This window comes from Bos javanicus, chromosome 14 (assembly GCF_032452875.1).
Source record: "Bos javanicus breed banteng chromosome 14, ARS-OSU_banteng_1.0, whole genome shotgun sequence".
NCBI classification, from domain to species: Eukaryota; Metazoa; Chordata; class Mammalia; order Artiodactyla; family Bovidae; genus Bos; species Bos javanicus.
This window is the reverse complement of record NC_083881.1, coordinates 27262510-27284403: the sequence shown is the minus strand read 5'-3', so window position 1 is coordinate 27284403 and position 21894 is coordinate 27262510. Positions and strand designations below refer to the sequence as shown.

Sequence of the window (21894 nt, the reverse complement as noted above, 5' to 3'; positions counted from 1 at the left end):
CCTTGGTGTTCTAGTGAAAGAAGACCTGTAGCCCCCTCAGGTGAACTAGCCTTTGGCCAGAGAGAGGACAGAGCTTTGGCGTGTGCAGTGGCCCGGAGGAGGGGCAGGGTGTGCCCAGCAGCTGCAGCGGGTACGTGCAGCCTTGCAGACGGGCCGTTGGTGTTTGTGTTGGCTGCTGCCAGGGGCCCTTGGCGTAGACCTGTGTCACTTTGTTCATTATTGTTGTTCAAGGAGAGAACCTGCACCAAGAACCAGGACCAGCAGAAGAGCTGCAACCCGATGACCATGTCTTTGTAGGAAGTGATGCAGATGACAGATACGAACCCATGGGAACTGGAGCCGTTCATGAAGGTAGAACGCTTTTGGTTTTGGTTTCTGAATAAAGCACAATGAGTCATTGGTAATTAGGATTGTTGAAGTTTTTTAAAACCAATATTTAACTTTTATCTAAAGTTTTTTTTCTTTCACTTGAAGCTAAAAACCGATAAAATGAGTCTTTTCCCTAAAATAAATAGATGTCCCAGTTTTTAAATTCAAAGCACAGTAGGAATTCTGAGACTTTATGCATTTTTTATAGGATATAAATGAAATCCTTCAGTACAATTACTGGACTCTCCATCCTGGAATACCATTTGTTATAAGATACTCAAGCAACTGATGAAATACTGACCTTAATAATCTACCAAAGGTCTTGATCTAAAATGAACTCTGTGACTACAGTGGGTAGAATACAATTTGTAACCTAGGCATTGGCAAACCTTTCTTTTTCGTAAATGGCCAGCTGGTCATTATTTTAGGCTTTGCAGACCGTAAAACCTCTATCGCAACTTCTCAGTTCTGTTGCCATGGGGCAGAAGCAGCCCTGGACAATGCCCAGTTGAGTAAGTGTGTCTGTGTTCCAGTAAAATTTTATTTGGAAAATCAGGAGGCAGGCCCCATGTAGTCTACATATGGACCAAACTTCGTGTTGATTGGTTTGCATGTATCAATATTTTAAATTAAATGCTAGCTATGTAAGTATCATTTGAGTCATTTACTTTGTACTGTTTGCATTAGGCCAGTTAGAATGGTAGCTATTCACTACTGACGTATGGAAAACTTTTCATTCATATACTTATTGCTCTGTTCTGTTTTAATATGAGGCTGCCATGGTCATTTAGAACCCTGCTAAATTAAGTCCACATGCTTTGTTCTTTTGGAGTCTGTTCTCTGTACTCTTCTTAAAGTAGTCCTTTGAGACATTAATGAATTCTTAAATGATTTTAAGCCACATGTTTGTACTCTGGTTTTTGTTATTTGAAAATATTCAAATTGTATATCATATTATACTTAAAATGAGTATGAAGGAAACATTGTTTTTTAAGAGAGATGTTTTATCTCTAAAGAGTGATGCAAGAGGGACTTCCTGGTGGTTCAGTGGTTAAGAATCCACCTGCCAATGCTGGAGACACAGGTTCAATCCCTGGATTGGGAAGATCCCACATGCTCCAGAGCAACTAAGCTCATGGGCCACAATTACCGAAGCCTGCGCTCTGGAGCCCGAGAGCTGCAACTGCAGAAGCCCATGTGCCCTAGAGCCTGTGCTCTGCAACCGGAGAAGCCACCGCAATGGGAAGCCCGTGCAGCACAGCTAGAGAGTAGAGCTCATGGGACTTGTCCAGGCCATACAAGAACTGAGTGAATAGGTAGCCTCCAGACAATGCTGTTGGTAAATGGTTGCAGGGACTATTTTAAAGCATAAACCTTACGAGGAATTAAATAGATCTACTTCTCACAATGTTTAACATATTGGGGAACTTACTTGAGAAGCAAACAGCTCCTAATTTATGAATAAATGTATTTCCAAAAGCTTGTGTTCATGCCTTTTGTTGAGCAGATAATACACTTTTCCACAGAAATAATACCGTAAGTGATGATTTGGTTTCCATACCAACCTACAGAATTGTATCAGATGCATAATTTGGGAGGAAAATTTAAGTTCAAAATGCTTTTCAACATGTGTATGATCTCACTTGTGTTGTGCATTGAAAATACACATTTACAGACTAGCTTTTGAGCTTCAGACCTTCTGATATCATAAATATCATGATTTCTATGGGAAAACATTTCTGAGTAGGAATGCTGATGAAATGATTTCATCATTTCCCAGGAATGTCTTGCTCCTTCCCATCTTTGGCCAGAATAACTAAGTAAGATTGACAGTTGATATTCTAGATGATGCTTATACAACAAGTTTGAATCAAGACACTCAAATAATCAGAAACATAAGGAATTTGATATTTTTGAGGTTAGGAGGTATAGATCAAGAGTGGGCAGAAACACTTGTAAAAAATTTATAAATTGAAGAAACTTTATTTTCTGACCTAATTTTTAATTGGGACATAGATTCAGTTTGAACGTAAAAGTTGCTTGTTATGAGTCTTCAGAAATTAAAAATACTTATGTCCATATAGCTGTTAAATTAACAGAGGTCATGTGAGTGGCAGCACTTGGCCATCAGAGGTATGTAGATGAAAGTATCGACACATTGACCTTTCAGCTCCCCAAACATCTATAGTCCCTTGGTTCTGCCTTTGTGTTTCCATATAGAGACTGTACTTTTGCTTCTGAAAATGGCAGGACGTGTCTAGAAAATAGATTGGCCAAGGGGGTTGAGATGTGGACACAGCCTTTGTCACTGTGTTGTGAGAACAGTCGTGTCCAACTCTTTATGGCCCCATGGACTATAGTCCACCAGGCTCCTCTGTCCATGGAATTTTCCAGGCAAGAATACTGGAGTGGATTGCCATTTCCTATTTCAGAGGATCTTCCTGATCCAGAGATTGAACCCTCCATCTCTTGCATCTCCTGCATTGGCAGGCAGATTCTTTACCACGGTCACCACGTGGGAAGCCCGTCTTTACTCTGACTAAATCACCCTCCCTTTTTAGCTCAAGTTACGGTGTTTGTCATCTTTGTGGGGTTGTTAAGTGGATCCTCTAAGAAAAATATGTGAGGCATTTCTAAATGTAGTTCTGGTGAAAGATATTTAGCAGATGTTTATTGATATTTTCATGGTTTGTTTTAGTACCTATTTGCTTTCAAAATAAAATCAATGATAAACATTCATCCAGAATATACATATAAAATACATAAATGTACTATTTATTAAGGTAGTAATCTTTATTTAATGTTATTATTTTCAGAAACTGAAGATAGCTACCATATAGAAGAGACAGGTAAGATTTTAATTTGGTACTATTCTGTTTTAATTAATGTTTTCCTATAAAAGAAAGAGAGATAAAATGATTATTATGTATTAACTATCATACTTTATATCAAATATCACATAATACATAATAAATGATTATTATTATATAATACGTTATACCACAATTATATATATTTGTATGTACACATATATATAGATATATGTACATATCTACATATAGATACATGTATATATGAATATAATTTTGTGCTTTTGAAGTCTGCTTCCTGAAGATAAATTCCCAGGAGTGGAATTATTAAGTCAAAAGGTACTGTGGGAGTTTGGGATTAGCAGATATGAGCTGCTGTGTATAGAATGGATGAACAACAGGTCCTGCTGTATAGCTCACGGGACTATATTTAATACCCTGTGATAAACCATAGTGGGAAATAAATAAACAAGAATATATATTTATATATATATGCATACTGAATCACTTTGCTGTATAGCAGAAATTAACACAACATTATAAACCTACTATACCTCAATAAAAATAAATAGAAAAAAAAATTTTTAAGAAGATAATTGGAAAAAAAGATGCTGTAGAATTACATGTTTTGTAGTCCTAAATTCCTGAGTCAGAACAGTCAGAGTTTTGTCTTGTCTCATATCATGTGTCCCCAGAAAGTATGGCCACACTGGAGACGAACGTACCGTCTTCCAGTAAGCCTGAGTCGGCCAGTTTTTCTCCCAGGGTTGGAATAGACCCCTCTTTCTGTGGGACTACGTCATATTGTTGGCTGGCATTTAGGACGTATGTCGTTTCAACAATAGGTGTCTATAAACATGAGAATTGTGGTGTAGTCGGGGGGTGCTCAGGTGCTGAGTCCAAGTGAGGGGCTAGGAATGTGGGTCCTCACTCAGGCTCTCTTGTGCGGGTGCCTGCTGTGTGCCTGGGAGGAGGGTTCATCTGCACTCCTCTGTGTCTCTGCCTCATTTTTTGTTCTGTGAATGTCATTGAATTTTCATTAAATGAGAATATAGCTCCATGATTTTGTGGTTCAGTTACATTGATGATGGAAACTTTCTTATTCATCTTTGTATTTGGCATTTAGCACAAGTTAGTACCTGTTTGTTTCATGAATGAATGTAAGTTTGAGCATCATTTCGATTTGATTTCTGTCTCCACTAGAAATTGTACTTTTCCTGTTTTAAATATCAAGCATAATCCTTTTCTGAGACATATTTGTCATTTCCTAATTGTTTCCTGATTTATAGCTTCGCCAGCCTACAGTCAAGATATGGAAGACATGATGTATGAGCAGGAAAATCCAGGTCTGTAATGTATGTTTCTGTTTCAGGCAGTGACCAAGGTTGTTTCCACCCAGGGTTAATGATTCACTCTGATTCAAATAGAGATCTCTTTATAATACTTGAGTCATTTTTGGCTGCCCAGGTATTATACAAATATCTGAATATAGTTTAATATTACATGGAGAAATGGGGAAAAAGGAGATTTTTTCAGATCACTGTTGGGATTTTGTAAATATTAATAGAATACTGGCAAGAATGTTTGGGAATGAATGAGGCAATGTGATATAGTGGAGCCAGATTTGGTGAAAATTCTATTCTGCTCCTTCCTATCCTTGTGACTTGAGAGGAAATTATGGCCTGTTATTCAGCTTAAATTTTATTAAATAATGATAATATCTATCTTACACAATTGTTAGAATTAGAGTTAATTTGTAAATAGTTTAGAGTAGTGTCTAGCAATGTGCATGTTTTTTCATGTTTGGCAAAGGTGTATGTTTTTTCTTTCTAGATTCCAGTGAACCAGTAGTAGTAGATGATGCTGAAAGAACATACCAAGAAACAGGTACCTGATGAATGTTTTCATTAGATTTTAAACCTTACTTCCGGCTCTATGGTTGCAATGCTCTGTTAACATGATGATTTTTCTTTTCATGGGTCAAAGATAATTTTAACGCCTAATACAGGATTTTTTGCATAGATTGTTCAAAAAGACTTTCAGGCTTTCATATTTCATCTCATCTACCCCCACCTCATAATAAAACAAGATATTAATTCCTAATGTTCCTTCTGCATGTCTTGCTTTATGCCAATTTGAGAAATTTTTATGAAAATAATTTATCTGTCCTTTCCTATCATTGTTTTTGGGCAGAGGCCTTTCTCACTGATTGTACGGTCATTAAATGTTTAAAGGAACAGAAATCTGTATTGGAGATTTAGTTGTGCTTTTTCACTAAAATGACTAAAAAGTAATGACTCAAGTAATACTTATTTTGGTTTTATTCTCTTTTTTGCAGATGATGTCACCTACCGAGACTATGATGAACAAGGTTTGAAAATGCTTTTTAACATTAAGCTACCTACTTGTTTTTAAAATCTACTCAGAGTTAGACTGTAAAGTATGGAGAGTGATACTTTTAGCTACAAATACCATAACTTAAAGGAGCCAATCAATGGGTAGTTTTCAGAGTTTACTTCGGGAGATGGTTTATCCATTCCAGTGATTCTGCCATTGCTTTAGGAAGCAGTTACAAATTTTTCAGGAAAATTTAATCTCATTGCTTTATAGTTGTGGCTGTTTTTAAATTAAATATAAGTCCTGTGCTTGAAGACTACTTTGAAGTGAAGTGAAAGTTGCTCAGTCGCGTCCAACTCTTTGCAACCACATGGACTGTACCCATGAATTCTCTACATAAGAATACTGGAGTGGGTAGCCTTTCCCTTCTCCAGGGGATCTTCCCAGCCCAGGGATCGAACCCAAGTCTCCTGCATTGCAGATGGTTCTTTACCAGCTGAGCCCAAGAATACTGGAGTGGGTAGCCTATCCCTTCTCCAGAGGATCTTTCTGACCCAGGAATTGAACCAGAGTCTCCTGCATTGCAGGAGGATTGTTTACTAACTGAGCTCTCAGAGAAGTGAAGACTACTTTAGTCAGAGTTTAACTACTCTAGTTGCTTCTGCAAATTAATTTTATTAAATAAAGATGACTGCTGTCCATGGAGAAAGGTATGGAAGAACTCCATTCTGGACTTAAAGCGGCATAGAGAAAATAGTTCTGGCATCAGATTCTGATTTAGGCAATTGCAGCTGCTCTTGTTGCCCCAGCACTTCCCATGCTGTTTTCATTAAACTTCCTGAAGTAGGTTATGTTTTCACTACTCCCCAGATGAAAGAAGTAAGGTTCAAAGAATGTAAGTAATTTTGCATATGTTCATTTGACTAAGAAATGATAGAGCCAACAGTGGATCCTTCTTATTTCAATATCCTCAAAGATGACTCCATAGAAGGAAAGAAGCCATTTGAGAATAACTTTCTGTGAAACAAGAAGGATGAAGAGATGTGTAGGTCTTGAGTCGGACGTGGAGGACTTCCCGTGTGCTGGATGATTTTAGGGCTTGACACTCAAATATGAATAATATGAAGTCTCTACTTTCAAAAAAAACTTGTGGTCTTATGTTAGCTGGTGAATTTCAAGTGAAGAAAATTGGAAGAGCTATGTGTAGATCTAGTATGCTAATTTATTAAACATGTGATTTTAAGATTTGAGCCTACCAAGATCACCATCCACAGGTCCTAATGGGATGTGAAGGATGCCATCAGAAGAATCCTACTAGGGACTAATATTTTTTTTTAATAAATTAAATAACTTGGCCACTATGAATGCATTTAGGTTTTCTTTTTGATTTTGAATTTAAAGGAGAAAAGAGGAATTTGGAATTTAAAAATTGTACGCAGAGGTAGGATTTGAGATAGTGTTCTAATTTCTGCCAGTCATTATTGTGTTTTTCCAAATATGCTCGTAAGAACATGTTCCAAATGCAAGTTGCAGACTAGATATAGAGAATTCTAAAATCAAATTTAAAAGAAGTATAAAATTAGATAAATGCTAAGTTAGATGTTGTGAAAGTAAAGATATATTCATAGGCAGAATATTGTAATAAATATAATTTAAAATGTTAACAAGGTATAAATATGACCACTTTTGTGCTCATGTGCCTGGTGGATGGAGTGCTTTTTTGTAAGACAGATGGACTGGAAAACGGGCTTGGGGCCAAAAGGTCATGAGCAGTCTGCCCATGCGGGTAGTGCCTACCGAGCCATCCAAGGGGAGATATCAGATTAGCCGATGGATGGTATTTGGATCATAGAAGAGAAGTCTATTCCCGACTGAGTCTGAGAATCTTCGGGATATGCATCATGATTGAATCCAAAGACTGAAGTAGTTTAAGAGAGGGGAGAGAGCTAGATGAGAGGAGTCGCTGTGTCTGCACTCTGATGAAAGGCAACCTTTAATGCCTGCTAAGAAAAAGGTGAAATGATGAAGATCGATGAGAAAGGAGAGACTCAAAGGAGAGGATGGTTGCCCTGGAGTTCAAGGATGAGAGCATTTGTTAGGGAAGGAGCTGCCAGGAGATCTGATTCAATAAAGGCAGGAAGTGTCCACTGGGTTAAATGAGGGCTCGTGGGTAGTCTTAGAGGAGTCTTTTCAGGGATGTGGTCAGCACTGGAAGACAGACTGGAGTGGGTTGAGGAGAGGAAGTGAAAAGACAGCATGTGCAAATGACTCTGAAGACATTAGATTGTGAAATGGAGGAGAGAGAGGACAAGGACAATCTTAATGGAAGAGAATAAAAAAAAAAATATATATATATATGTAAAATATATATACACTCACAAACACACATATATATGTATAACTGAATGACTTTGCTATCCAACTGAGCCATTGTAAATCAACTATACTTCAATAAAAAAGAAAAACATACAAAATGAACAAACTAATAAAATAAAAATGACACCAGCAACAAAAAGAAAAGGCTTGTTTGTTTTTCAGTTGATAGAAGAGCATATTAAAATGGGACACAGTTCAGGGTGACAGAGGGAGCAAGTATTCACTGTGTCTTTGTCTTCCACCAGCAGGATAGAAAAGCATTTATTAAAAACTGTCCCTCACTCTACCCAGGCACTGGGAATAATATCTAAAAGATAGTAAATGCTTGATATTTTTCTTTATTAAATGATCAAGGGGAATACATTTGTAACTGTGCTAGGACTATAACACAGTTTGCTCTTAGGGTACGAGGACATTTGAGGCATTTTGGAAGATGGGAAAAGCAGGAATCAGGCTGACTAGGGAAGCTATGGACTAGCCGGACACGAGGGGAGATGGTGGCAGAGACAAGAGCCTAAGCAGTGGAGCAGAGAGAGGTGAGCCCTGGGCTGTGGTTAAGGTAGTGGATTAAGACCTGCCCGCTGAACCCTCATCTCGGGTTGGAGGCAGGGCCGTTTGCCCCAGGTGGAACATCTGAGCATCGCTTACTCTGCGAAGTAGAGAATCTGCCAGGTCTGGGATCCAGAGTGTAGAGCAGACAGAGCTGTGGGTAACTCAGAACCTCCACTACAGTCACAAAGGATAAAAGAGAAATTCAGCACCACCCAGGGGTAAACAAAGTATGGGACCCTGTTAACAAGTGATTGGGGAGGAACTTTAATTTTCCCCATTTGGCAAGAAGGAAGCATATATAATTGTTCCTCTGGCTAGAAGAGGCTACTCTGCAATTTGAATCTAGGCCTGTTTCGCCCCAGAACCAAACTCTTCCCCACTGTACTCTGTAAACTGCCATTTACTAGTAATGAAGTCACAGGGGTTCAAGAATAAACTAGACTTTGAACTGTATGGCTGCTCTTGTGTTCTAATGAGATACTGGGCTACAGGAGTATTTTTTCTGTGTATTTTGTAGTGTACGAGCCATTGCAAAATGAAGGGACAGAAAGTTCAGGTAAGGTATTGAGCTTCCTGCAAGTCAGCTCCCCTTGAATTTGTGAAAACGAGTATAACTTGTGGAACAAAGATGTAGTCAGAAATACAAGACATTCTTAAGTCACTAAGGAATTGGATCATGTTGATATATTTATCCTGTTTATGGTGCAAGGTTTATGTCCGCAGAGATAATGCCAACCTATTTTTAAAATCAATTGACTTTTAAATATTTATTTATGTTTTGACTGCACCAGGTCTTAGTTGCGGCATGTGGGATCTAGTTCCCTGACCAGGGATTGAACCCTGGGCCCCCCTGTGTTGGGAGCGCAGAGCCTTAGACACTGGACCACTAAAGACATCCCAGCCTATTGATGTATTCTTTGACTATAATTTAGAAATTAAAGTTGATATTCTAATGAATCTCTCTATAAGAAACCCCAATCTAAAAAGAGTCAAATTTAGGTCTCCAAATGAATATATTAAAGAACTTGTGAAAGTATGTAAGATGTGCTTAATGTAAGATGTGCTTTAATTTTTTTTTTTTTTTAGATCATGCTGTAGATAATTCAAACACAATTTTAGAAGGTAAGTTAATTTAATAGAAATCTGTTTACTTTTTATAAAAAGTTATATTCATTTCTTCAACAAGCATTTATCACACACTTACTATTTGCTGTCTTGACATTGCTCAGGGGCTCGGAGGATGAGAGTGAATAAGAGAGTTAGAATTCTGTTTTCACTGGGGGCTGGCACTCTAGTGACCAATGAGATGATAAAGTAAAGATTATGAGAAAGGCAGTGATGGAGATGAAATCAGGATTGTATAGTACAAAGTATCATATTAGGGTGAGGAGGGCTGCTCTAAGTAGGAGGAGGTGGTGTCATGAGAACGAGTTATCCATGGGCTGAAGTGGGTTGAAAGTTATGTCCTTTCAGTTGGAGAAAATATGTATGAGGCTTCTTTTTCCTTTTATCTAAAATATTTCCAACTGTTTTGAGCATTCTCACAAGTAGAAGCAAATTAATGCAAGAAGAAAAAGGATTAAAATAGCTGCATAAATATTTTGAGTTTTAGAAAACGCTAATAAAATATTCTCTTTTCGACCAAAGCCTGTTACACAAAATCTTGAACAAAAGGAAAGATAACAATTTTATTTCTTGATAGTGTCTCAGTTAAGGTACTTCCTGCCCACCCACTGTGTTGTTAGGGATGAAGATACTAACATGTGATGTAATTTTATAGAGCCAATCAGATAAATATATCATTATACCATTGGGTCGTGAGGCTTACAGTTTCTTTAGTTGTAAGTGGGTTGATGTCTACAAAAAAAGGCTGGATGTTATAATTCATATCCATATTCTTGGCTAGTTTTAGAATAAGTTACCTTGAGTATTATTTTTCAAAAACGAGCTTATTAAGGATAGTGATACATTTTAAAGATTCTATTTGAATTTAATTTTTTGTATTGTTAACAAGAAACAAGATGCTTTAAATATCTTTCAACAGCTTTCCTATCAAGTCTGGTGCAAAATTGTGGTGAAAACTTGGGCTTTGGTTCATATCTCCTTTGCCAGACAGTAAGTTTTGAGGTTAGTCAGTTAGGCAGATAATGTTCTAAAGCCTGTGGTTCAGGAAAGTTGAGAAATATACAAACTTTTACAAAGTTGTAGCTCATTTTTCTTTATTGTGTTGGTGCGAAAACCTAATGCTTTATGATAAATTGCAATCAAACCCCCAAACAGTCTGTAAAAATAATCATGCCAACTGAAAGATCTGTAGTCTTGAAACGCTGGACAGCAATCTGTAATGGAGTGGTTTTTTATTTATTTTATTATTTATTTATAATTTCAGAACCGCACATGCCCCCTGCAGAGGAACAGCAAGAAGTACCACCAGGTATGGCGTTTCGTTACAAGTATTTCCTTTTTCTTTTTTGTTTAATTTAAAAGATGCTGTATGAAGAAAATTCTATGGAGAGTAGAATTCCTGAGAGAAGAGGATTAATTATACCTATCCTAAATTTAAAAGGAAAATTTTGTGTGTTTAGGTCAGTTGAGCCAAAGTAATGGGGAATACGCATCAGACAGAGTCTAGTACTTATTGGTTGAGCTAGAATTTGAGGAGTGTTCATGATCAAAACACTGTATGATTTTTGCTATCATAGATGGTGATAGTAGTAGAAGTTAGGTTGTGGGGTTTTTCCCTTGTTTTGATTGACAGGCTATCTGATGGAGGATGTGGAGTCAGACTTGCCTTCAGATGAAAATTGAACAGTACATATATTAGTGACATTGGTCCTTCCTACTGACCCACACTGCCCATCTTCCCTAAAAGCATCCTTGCACCCCACATGGTCCAGGCTATCTGGGACTTGTGAGTGAGTGCCCTGGAGTCCTTCCTACCAGCCCACTGTGTTACATCCATCACTCTGCTTTTCCCTCCCTTCCCCAACACATCCCTCTCATCATCATCGAGTTTAAAGAACAGGGACAGCATTTCAATCAAAGCCTATGCTTTCAAATGCCTTTTAGAGAAGACATTAACTATTCCTGTAATCAGAAATTAACATATAAACCTCTTATTCTCTAAGTGGGAAAAAATATTTTATTAAGTGAGGATTCGTCAACATCTCTTTCTCAAATGTATTTTCTCTTGTTTCTGTGTTTTATTTCCTTTTTTTTTGTTTCCGTTTTATTTATTGGTTCAATTTTTACTCATATTTTTCATTTTATGCTTCATGTGAATTTTGTAGCGATGATGTGCACTAGGAGTATTGATTTTGGTAGAAATAATTGTGCCTGCCAAAATTGGTCGAAATACTCAATTTCAAGGGGAAAAAGCCTTTTCTAATCAAGGACTATTTTTAGTTATACCACCGCTCATATTTACTTATTTAATGGTTGGGTAGTTCTAAGTTTTGATAGTTGTTGTACGTTGTACATTTATAGTATGTATGACTCCTGAAGGAACTGCGTTGTTGGCATCATAACGTGAATGAGAAACAAAATCCATGGAGAAACTGACTTTTGACATGATAACTTCTGGGCATATGCGTATATTTTGTGTTTAGGAAAGATGCGGAGTCAGGACAGTTGGTGTCTCTGTCCTGCGTTTGTAGCTTCCTCTGTATTGCCGAGCAGTAGCTTCCTCTGTATTGCCGAGCAGTAGCTTCCTCTGTATTGCCGAGCAGTAGCTTCCTCTGTATTGCTGAGCAGTACATCAGTGTGCCTTGTTTCTCACCTGAGAATGCAGAGCAGGTTACTGAATTTGCATTTTGCTTACTCTGCATTCCTTTAAAGAAAGTTGTTTTATAAGTTTTCCTAAAAATAACGAGTGTCTACAGCACTTCTTCCTAGTTATGGTTGATATTTTTTTAATATCGACCTGACTTTAATGAAGGTATGAAATATAATATTATTTTCTGACCTAAAAGCTCTGTGCTTCTGTTTTGGTGTTTTATAAATGAGCCCCCAAATTTCCTTGGAACATAATTATAAAATACTAAGGAGTGGTTGTAGGGGTGAAGGGACTGGGGGCTGGAATAAGGTGCTGTTTTTTTTGATGAGATATTTAACAGCTGAAGCAAATGAAAATGAAGATTTGATTCATATGCATCCTTTCTGAGGATAGAATGAGATCCCAGTGAATGGTGGCTGTGGCTGTTACTATGTACTAATTAATTAGGTTGATATTGGGGCTTCCCTGGTGGCTTAGCCGGTAAAAAAATCTGCCTGCAATGCAGGAGACCAGGGTTCAATCCCTGGGTTGGAAAGGTCCCCTTGAGAAAGGGAAAGGCTACCCACTCCAGTATTCTAGCCTGGAGAATTCCATGGACTGAATAGCCCATGGGGTCGCAAAGAGTCGGACACAACTGAGCGACTTTCACTTTCACTTTCTTTCACTTTAGGTTGATATTTGAGGTACATCAAGAGAAGCTGAATTCTGACAGACCTGCTCCAGAAGTTGTCACTTGTCATTTGGTGTCATAAAAATTTGAGTGAGGCACTGCACGCTATAAGTTTGTCCTTTACCAAGGAGGATGTGAGGCGGAGAGTTAGCAGTAGTTACTTGTAATGATTGTACTGGGTTTGCTTATTTCCTGATATTTTCTTAGTCTTACTTTATGTTGCATCATTTAATTATTCAATCTTATGAAGGAATAATATTCATGAATTAGTTGCTGTTTTGTACAGTAAGGTGACTGCTTTTGCAGTAGTGTTGAATGACATATATGATGCAGAAACTGTGGCAACAATTGTTGTGGGGCCTGTTACCTTACTACCTTTTAATCTTTAAAATTCTTTAATCCGTGGAAAACTCAGATTGAGGCTCCTTGCACAATGCTGGATATCAGTTCACTTTTTCCTGGCCCTCAGAATCCAATTGATGATTACTATGCTTTCTCTGATCTTTCTAAGACTAGGTTACGCAGTCCTAGAATAGCAAATTAAATTTCAAAACAATATTGATGGGACATAATAATCCCATGGGGCAAAAATTGTCTTGATTTACTATTGTATCCGGCTTCCCCCCAGGGGATAGAGAGTGCTGACTTTGGTTAAGCATCATGTGTGTCATGCACTTCTTGACACACACATGAATTAACTCCCTTAGTATTGTCAGTGGCCCCAGAGGTGAAATGCTCATATCTGCATTTTACAGATGAGAAAACTGAGGCATAGCAAGGCAGAGGAACCTGCCTGAAATCACAGAGCTGATAAATGCTAGAACTGAGTTTGATTCTTGTGTTCTGGCTCCAAGTGTTCACACTCTCAGCTTCTGTGCTCTAGAGGGTTTCATAGAAATGAAGACCCAAGAACAGATGAGTTATAAGAGCTGGTTTGATGTGATAGAGATAGTGTATCCTTAGGCATCTTTCAGAGAAGGCACTGGCACCCCACTCCAGTACTCTTGCCTGGAAAATCCCATGGATGGAGGAGCCTGGTAGGCTGCAGTCCATGGGGTTGCAAAGAGTCAGACACGACTGAGCGACTTCACTTTCACTTTTCACTTTCATGCATTGGAGAAAGAAATGGCAACCCACTCCAGTGTTCTTGCCTGGAAAATCCAATCCCAGGGACAGGGGAGCCTGGTGGGCTGCCATCTGTGGGGTTACACAGAGTCGGACACGACTGACGCGACTTAGCAGTAGGCATGTTTGTCTTAGTATGCATTAGCCTTTCACTTAAGACTCAGAAATGTTGAAGATTAATTATGATTCATTGTGGAAAAGTAAGCTGTCCAATAGCTTAAATTTTTCCATCTTTTGTTTATATTGATAAATCCATAAGTGCTTTGCTGGCATCCTTTTGGAAAGGAAGTAAAAAGTCAATCTGAAAAATTGATCATGCTCATGTTAGAAGTCAATCATTTTTAATATCACATTAAAAAAAATTGATTTTGGAACCTGTGCTCCCTTAGTGGGTTTTCACCTTGTCCTCAAAGTCATATTTTTACTTGATGTCACACAGCCTATTTCTGGCAATCTGAATGCATAACTATACATAGCGTGGGGGCTTCCATGGTGGTCCAGTGCTTAAGACTTCACCTTCCAATGCAGAGGGTGTGGGTTTGATACCTGGTTGGGGAGCCTTTAAGATCTCACATACATCAGAGCCAAAAAACAAGAATATAAAACAAAAACAATATTGTAACAGAATTCAATAAAGACTTTTAAAATGATCCACATAAAGAAAAAAATAAAAAAAAAAACTATACATAGCACAAATTGAATGACTTAAGAACAAATCAGTTAGGAAGTTCACCAGCATAATACTCCCTGCCTTACAATACTTTAAGACCATTTGACTAATTTGTTCCTTTAACAATTTTTCTGTCACGCCATGGAAAAGACCATGATGCTGGAAAAGATGGAGCGCAGAAGGTGAAGGGGGCAACAGGATGAGATGGTTGGTTGGCATCACTGACTCAATGGACATGAGTTTGAGCAAATTCTGGGAGATGGTGAAGGACAGGGAAGCCTGGCGTGCTGCAGTCCATGGGGCCACAATGAGTCAGACACAGCTGCATAACTGAACAAAAACAATGCCGGGAAAAATGTTTATCTTACGTTTTGTGATGATAATTGTGCTATCTGAAAGGAAGATGTGTGAACATCAATGTTTCTGGCTGAATCTGCTGCTCTTTTCTCTCTGAAGATGGACATGACATTTGTAACTCATCCACATTTGAATATTCTCTCAGGGGGGCTGATTTCACTGTTGCCTCTGTCCAGAGCTGTCACTCATGCCCACCTTGTCATCAAGCATTTTCTAATTGGATCAATAAGACCCACAACCAGCTTTAGGCTGGCAGCTCTAAAGGTCTTAGCTTATGGTAATAAGAACCTAATATGCATATTATTGTTAGTGATTTGATCTTTCATTTATTCAAGAAATATATATTAAATAGCTCCTATGGTACAGGCTCAGGCCTTCCAGGTGACTCAGTGGGTAAAGAATCCATCTGCCTGAGACACAGAAGACTTAGGTTCAGTCTCCTGGTTGGGAAGATCCCCTGGAGGAGGGCACAGCAACCCACTCCAGTATTCTTGCCTGGAGAATCCCCATGGACAGCGGAGTCTGGCAGGCTACAGTCCATAGGGTCACAAAAGAGTCGGACATGACTGAAGCACACACACCTGCATGCATGCTACAGCTCTGCCCCAGACACACAGTGAAGAATGCAATCTCTGTCTGGTATCGATTCACAGACCTGTGGATGTGCCGCTGAGGACAGCAGCCAATATAGCATTAACCTCTCAGAGTGATACCCAGGCCAGCACCCAGAGGAGGGGGAACCAACCCAACTGTGGGGGCCAGGGGAGCAGAGCAGGAGGTCATGCTGGAGCTGAGCCTGGAGGAGCTGCTCAAAGTGAAGGAGCCAGCATGTGGAGGGGAGAGGGCACAAGTGCTTGAGACACAAGGACCAAGTCGGTGTGCCATGTACCGACTAAGAAGACACAGTGGACAGGCAGGCAGCATTTCTCAGAGTGTCCCATAAATGATGTTTAAGAATTTGAATGTGGGCTTAGGGCTTCCCTGGTGGCTCAGACAGTAAAGAATCTGCCTGCAATACAGGAGACCCGAGTTCAATCCCTGGGTGGGGAAGATCCCCTGGAGAAGGGAATGACTACCCACTCCAGTATTCTTGCCTGGAGAAGTCCGTGGATAGAGGAGCCTGGCGGGCTACAGTCCGTGGGGTTGCAAAGAGTCGGACATGACTGAGCAACTTTGACTAAAAATGCAAGAAAGTTGCTGAAAAACTTCAAGCTTAGGCGTTGCATGATCCGATCCATTGAACAGAGCAGTCCCACAAGGAGGTGGAGACCAGTCAGGGGACAGATATGTTCATCTAAGCACAAGTGGTGGGATCTGGGAATCGTGGCAGAGGTGCAGAGCAGGATGGATTCAAGGACCTTGGGGGTGCAGGTGATTGGTGGGAGACGGGCTGGTTAACGGGAAAAGTCTAGCTTGATTCCTTTGCTTCTGGCTTGAATGGATGAATGATGGAACTTTAGTGGAGATAAGGAAGGTGGGAGGAATGGAGAGGTGCAGAGACGACTGGCCTCTGGAGGTGCTGGGTTTGCAGCTTGGGCAACTACTACTTCTGGGGGGAAACCTGATTCAGATACTTTGGGGCATAGATTTGAGCCTTTCAAAATCGTGATTAAGCTTTTAGTTTATTTGCCTTTTTATCAGTGCTCATGTACTTTAAACAAGTTCCCATAGTCTCCAGGATTTTTGATTGCACAGGTTATAGAAATGCATATTCCTCACAGTCCAGCTAATGTTTAAACTCTAAGAGAACTCTTTTTTAAACTCTTTCTGGTGCGGTGTAATTTATACACAGGGAAGTACTCACCTGTTGATGATATAGTTTGATGAACTTGTACATGTCATATATTCTTACACCCACAACACAGAGTTCTTCCAGCCCCTGGAAAATCTTTCCCTCTTCTGCCCTCAGTAATGACCCCACCAAAGATGACTACTGTTCTGATTTTGTCATCATAGATGGATTTGTCTGCCTTTGAATTTGATTAAACAGAACCACAAGTCAACACATGCAAATATATATACACTTTTTTGGTGACTGCTTTCCATTGCTCACCATCATGGCTGTTTCATCCACATTGCTATGAAGAGTCATTGGTCTTATTATTATTATTGACTGTAAATGTATTCCATTTAAAAATTCTATCCTACATTGATGGCTGTAGTGAATGTTTCTAGTTTTGGTCTATTATGAAGAAATTTGCCATGAACATTCTTACACATTATACATGTCTTTTGGTGGAAAGATTCATTTCTTTTGGATATATAAAAGTATACCTATAATTTCCAGTTGCTTCTCATTAGCACCAAATAATTCTGCTTATGTAAAAATTTCTGGTTATACATACATGCACATATGTAGATAAATAGATAGGGAAGGAAGGAGGGAGAGAAGGAGGGCCTATAATACAGTTTTAGAAATCACATCAAAATTTGGTTGGGTCTTCATGTGCACAATCTCCTTTCTAACTTTAATTGTAACATAGATCATAACATAACATAGCTATAATAGTAAAATAAATTTGATACTAAAGTTTGGAATAAGAAAATGTTTGTTGAAAGTAGGAATGAATTTTACTTCTTTTAAAATAGTATATACATTTTTATCAACCATTTATATCATCCATAACATGAAAAATTGATATAAGATTATAAGTAATGCATTTTAACTACAGCTTACAGTATCTTGTTGCTCCTTGAAAAATCCTCCCTATATTCGTGTTTCAAATACAATACTAGATTTTTCCCCCTCTGTTGCATTTCTTTTTAATACAGTGAAAACATTAATGGGAGAAAGAAATTGAATGTATTTCTCAAAAGACTGACATTCTTAAATTCAACTGTAATTCTCAGATGCTTGAAAGAACCTCAGGTTTTTATCAGCTTTGCAAGTAACCCTCCCAAGAACTACTCTAAGTAGTGAGTCATTCTTACCCAGTTGCCATTAAAAACAACAATACAAACGAAAATAGAACATTTACTTTCCATTGGTGGTTTTTTATAAGTAGAGTAAAAATGAAGCAGTTTCGCAATCTGTGTCTAGTTGGTCCTTTAATTTAGATTTCCCCTTATTTTTGCAGATACTTAAAGCTTCAGAAAGACTGCCCCTACTACCTACCACAAGAGGACCAGCTTAACCATACGCTCCAAAAGATGGCTGGGATAGATCTTGTGAAGTAATTTCTGAGCAGACCAAGATCTTTGGGAATGAACACTAAAGATGTTTTGAATGAACCATAGTCCACTGGCATTTTAGTGTTTTTCTTTTTTTTTTTTTTAAGAAACAAAAATCACACGTATTGTTACATTCCTGCATGTCCTTTTCTGATAGCCTTAGTGGGTCCACTGGATTTTTCTTTTCCCTTTTGTGATGCAGCTTTTAGTCTTACCTGCATATATGTGTTTTTCAGACAGTAATTAATAACCATTGATGAGATAGCAGCACTTGTCATGGCGGGATTTTAATATATCTTATCAGTAATTAACACTATGTCAGCTGACTTGTGTACACTGCATGAAACATGAATTAAAGCCACTAAGAGTGCCTTGTCTTAGGGCTCTGAAAAACACTGATGGGATCATTATTAGCTGTGAAGATTTGAGTTGTATATATCTGCACTGATACCTTTATTAAAAAAATTGCTATATTCGAGTATTCAGGGTAAAACTCAACATTTGAGATTCCTGCAGCTTTTAGCTTGTTAATTAGAAAAAATTTAATATTTCAGAAAAAGTTTAAATTATCGTGGGTAATTTATTTTTCAGAAAAAAAGGGGGGACATTAAAATACTTGTTAGAATGTAGAGGAAAGGAACAGCCTGTTATATCATGCAAAAACGCTTTTCAGCACATTGGGGTGATTGTAGAATAGCTGTAATCCTCTTGGTATTTGTTTAAATCTTAGAAAATAACAGTTAGTGGTGCCTCATGTAAAAGTTGTTCTTCCTTTTGCTGGTAAAGTAACATGTACAACACTGATTCCTGCTCTGTGTATCAAGGAGACATTGCCTCTGGCTGAATGAAGCAGGGTTTGTGAAAAGTGCTCAGAAACCAGAAGTTCCCTGTGCTTTCACAGCTTTTGAGGCTTTTCCTTTTCACACTGGAGACTTTCTTCTGTTTTTAATGTGGCTAGTGTGTGGCTCAGAAATGGCTGCTGTGATGAAAATGCTCATTTGCTAGGAAAAAGAGGTAGCTACATTCTCATTTTGAAAGGACCATGAGCTATTTAAAAAAAAAAACCTAAGATGTGGTTTTATTTACATGTCAGGGGAGCTCTTGATCACGTTCACATTGTTTTAAGATAAAGCGATTTTTTTTTTCCTGCTTTTAGGGTTAAAATCAAAGAAATTTTATATTTTTATCATTAGAGGTCACTATAGTGTAATAAGGTATGCTGAACCGTAGTGTTAGTGAAGCCCAAAGTAATACATAGTAAAAGAGCAATAATTTTCTGAAGCTGTGATCTGGGTAATACAGAGTTGCTACTCAAAAATCTAATAAAGCTCTTACTTCGTATTGTAAATTATAGAACACTACTTTTTAATAAAGCCATATTTTTTTAGAGAAACAGGAGTGACATAGAACTGATAAATGCATAAGATAAATTTCGCTGGATTTTTGTATATAATCATCTCTAGAACTCTGAACACTGAGAATTCATTATGCTGTGGTCATATTCAGATACTTTCTAATTCCAAATATCTTGATGGATGAGCCTTGTCTTTACAAATATATGCCAAGCTGGGAAACATCAATGGATTTTCTAGAAATAATGTAAACATCTTCTGTTTAATGTTATTTGAGTGCAATAAAATACAGAAGAATTCTTCTCTGTATTGTCATTATTTTAGAGTATATATTTTTTTGTTTTGTTCCGTAACAACATCAGTTCATTTTATACTTTCTAATATTTCAGGGTATTCTAGCACTTTTGGTGACTAAAATCACGAAGGAGTACATTCAACCTCTTTACTTATTTCTAGTAGGTAGTGTTTATTTCGTTTAATATTCACTATGATGCTACAATCTGAGGGGCAGAATTCGGATGAAATAGTCCCTGCATCATGCTGTGTTGGTTTTTGTCCTGCACCTAGAAGTTCTGATAAGTCCCTGGCGAGGTCACTCATTCACCTGCACACTCTGGTCCTCCGTGACTATCACTTGGTGAGGATTAGCCTTCAGCCTGTTTGAGAGAACCTAGGAGTTTGAGTGACTGGAAGGGTAGCAAAAGGTACCGAAGATTCTCTTCTGATCTTCATTCTCTGGGCAGTCAAGGAGAATGAGACACAAAGGGACGAAGCTTCTGGGATTTTAGAAAGTGTTGTTTTTTCCTCCAAGGCCCTCAGAAGAAACAGAAAAATCCTTTATGGTTAAGCAGGCCCGTTTTGCTGCACTGGCGATGCTAAGTGCTGAGTTAGGGAGTCGGGGCTCCAGGCACCTGGGTGTTATTACTGTGCTTACAGATGAAGAGACTGAGGGTCAGAGAGGCTGCAAGGCCTGCCAGTCAAGGTCATTCACAGCCTAGAGTCCAGAGTGTACAGGTGGGCACCTAGTGGAAGGTGAAAACAATTAGGGGGCGACCAAGAGCAAGCAGAGAGAGGGCAGTCAGGTAACGGAGAAGTAAGAATCCAGGTGATGTCGTGATAGGATCTGACTGCGGAAGTGCTAGTGGAGAGAGGACAGGGGCCTTGTGACTTAGACAGGACCTGGTCAGGGAGAGGCAGAGCCCCATGGCTGGGTCTTGGAGCAGGGACAATAGATGCCAGTGTGACTAGGAGCTCAGGACACACAGACCTGGGTGGAGACTAGCTGTGCCCACAAGAATTGGCCGGTAGGCAAATTAGCACAGTAGCTGGAATGATAGGGTTCAAAATAATTGAATATACAAAAATGATTTTTTCTTAATGGTTGTATGACAGTTTTTAAAAGATGAAGATCCTGTTCTCTTTAGTAAGGTTTTCTTTAATAAAATAATGTTGAAAGAGTTAGCACCATTAGAAAACGTGTAGTTTATGTTTCTTTGGGGCTGTGTATTAAGACTTAAATCTGAGTTACTGGTAAGCTTGTACTTCTGTCATTTTCTGGGTTGGACTAAGCGTAGAGTATGGACCACCCACTATTGGAATATGCAAAGTGTGCTATTGTAGAGTGTGGCCTTCTGAATAGTTCTTAACTGTTCTGCAACTCTTGGCAATATTCCGTAGCCTCTCTAAGCCATTTTTCTTATCTATGGAATTAAAACTACTTTTCAGAGTTAAATGGGATAATCTTCATTAAGTGTTGAGAGCAACGCCTGGCATCTAGTTAAGTGTTATCAATCATTTTCCTTTTTGGCACGCTGAGGGCCATTTGAATTTTCCCTGGGAAGCCCCAGGTACAAACTGTTGCTGCTGCTGCTGCTAAGTCACTTCAGTCGTGTCCGACTCTGTGTGACCCCATAGACAGCAGCCCACCAGGCTCCCCGTCCCTGGGATTCTCCAGGCAAGAACACTGGAGTGGGTTGCCATTTCCTTCTCCAATGCATGAAAGTGAAAAGTGAAAGTGAAGTCGCTCGGTCGTGTCCGACCCTCAGTGACCCCATGGACTGCAGCCCACCAGGCTCCTCCATCCATGGGATTTTCCAGGCAAGAGTACTAGAGTGGGGTGCCATTGCCTTCTCCAATGCATGAAAGTGAAAAGGAAAGTGAAGTCGCTCGGTCGTGTCCGACCCTCAGTGACCCCATGGACTGCAGCCCACCAGGCTCCTCCATCCATGGGATTTTCCAGGCAAGAGTACTAGAGTGGGGTGCCATTGCCTTCTCCGGTACAAAGACTAAAGAATAGCAAAGTCATACTGTATTATATTGTGCAGAATGCT

The 21894-nt window shown here is 38.9% G+C and overlaps 1 protein-coding gene across 11 annotated transcripts in view; it reads left to right on the top strand.

Annotated features, from left to right (window-relative positions):
- ASPH (aspartate beta-hydroxylase) overlaps positions 1–21894 on the top strand; it is a 189825-nt gene that overhangs the window by 69106 nt on the left and 98825 nt on the right. For 7 of the 11 annotated variants that reach the window (XR_009740822.1, XM_061438823.1, XM_061438821.1 and 4 more), the window contains 8 exons: positions 232–351; positions 3186–3218; positions 4469–4525; positions 5013–5066; positions 5518–5550; positions 8962–9000; positions 9531–9566; positions 10834–10878. Coding sequence is in view for 10 of the 11 variants with exons in the window: in XM_061438823.1 (XP_061294807.1) it covers positions 232–351; positions 3186–3218; positions 4469–4525; positions 5013–5066; positions 5518–5550; positions 8962–9000; positions 9531–9566; positions 10834–10878 (417 nt within the window). In the remaining variant the exon portion in view is untranslated. The remainder of the gene's footprint in view (positions 1–231; positions 352–3185; positions 3219–4468; positions 4526–5012; positions 5067–5517; positions 5551–8961; positions 9001–9530; positions 9567–10833; positions 10879–21894) is intronic. The other 4 variants (XM_061438824.1, XM_061438822.1, XM_061438819.1 and 1 more) reach the window with 1 other exon arrangement.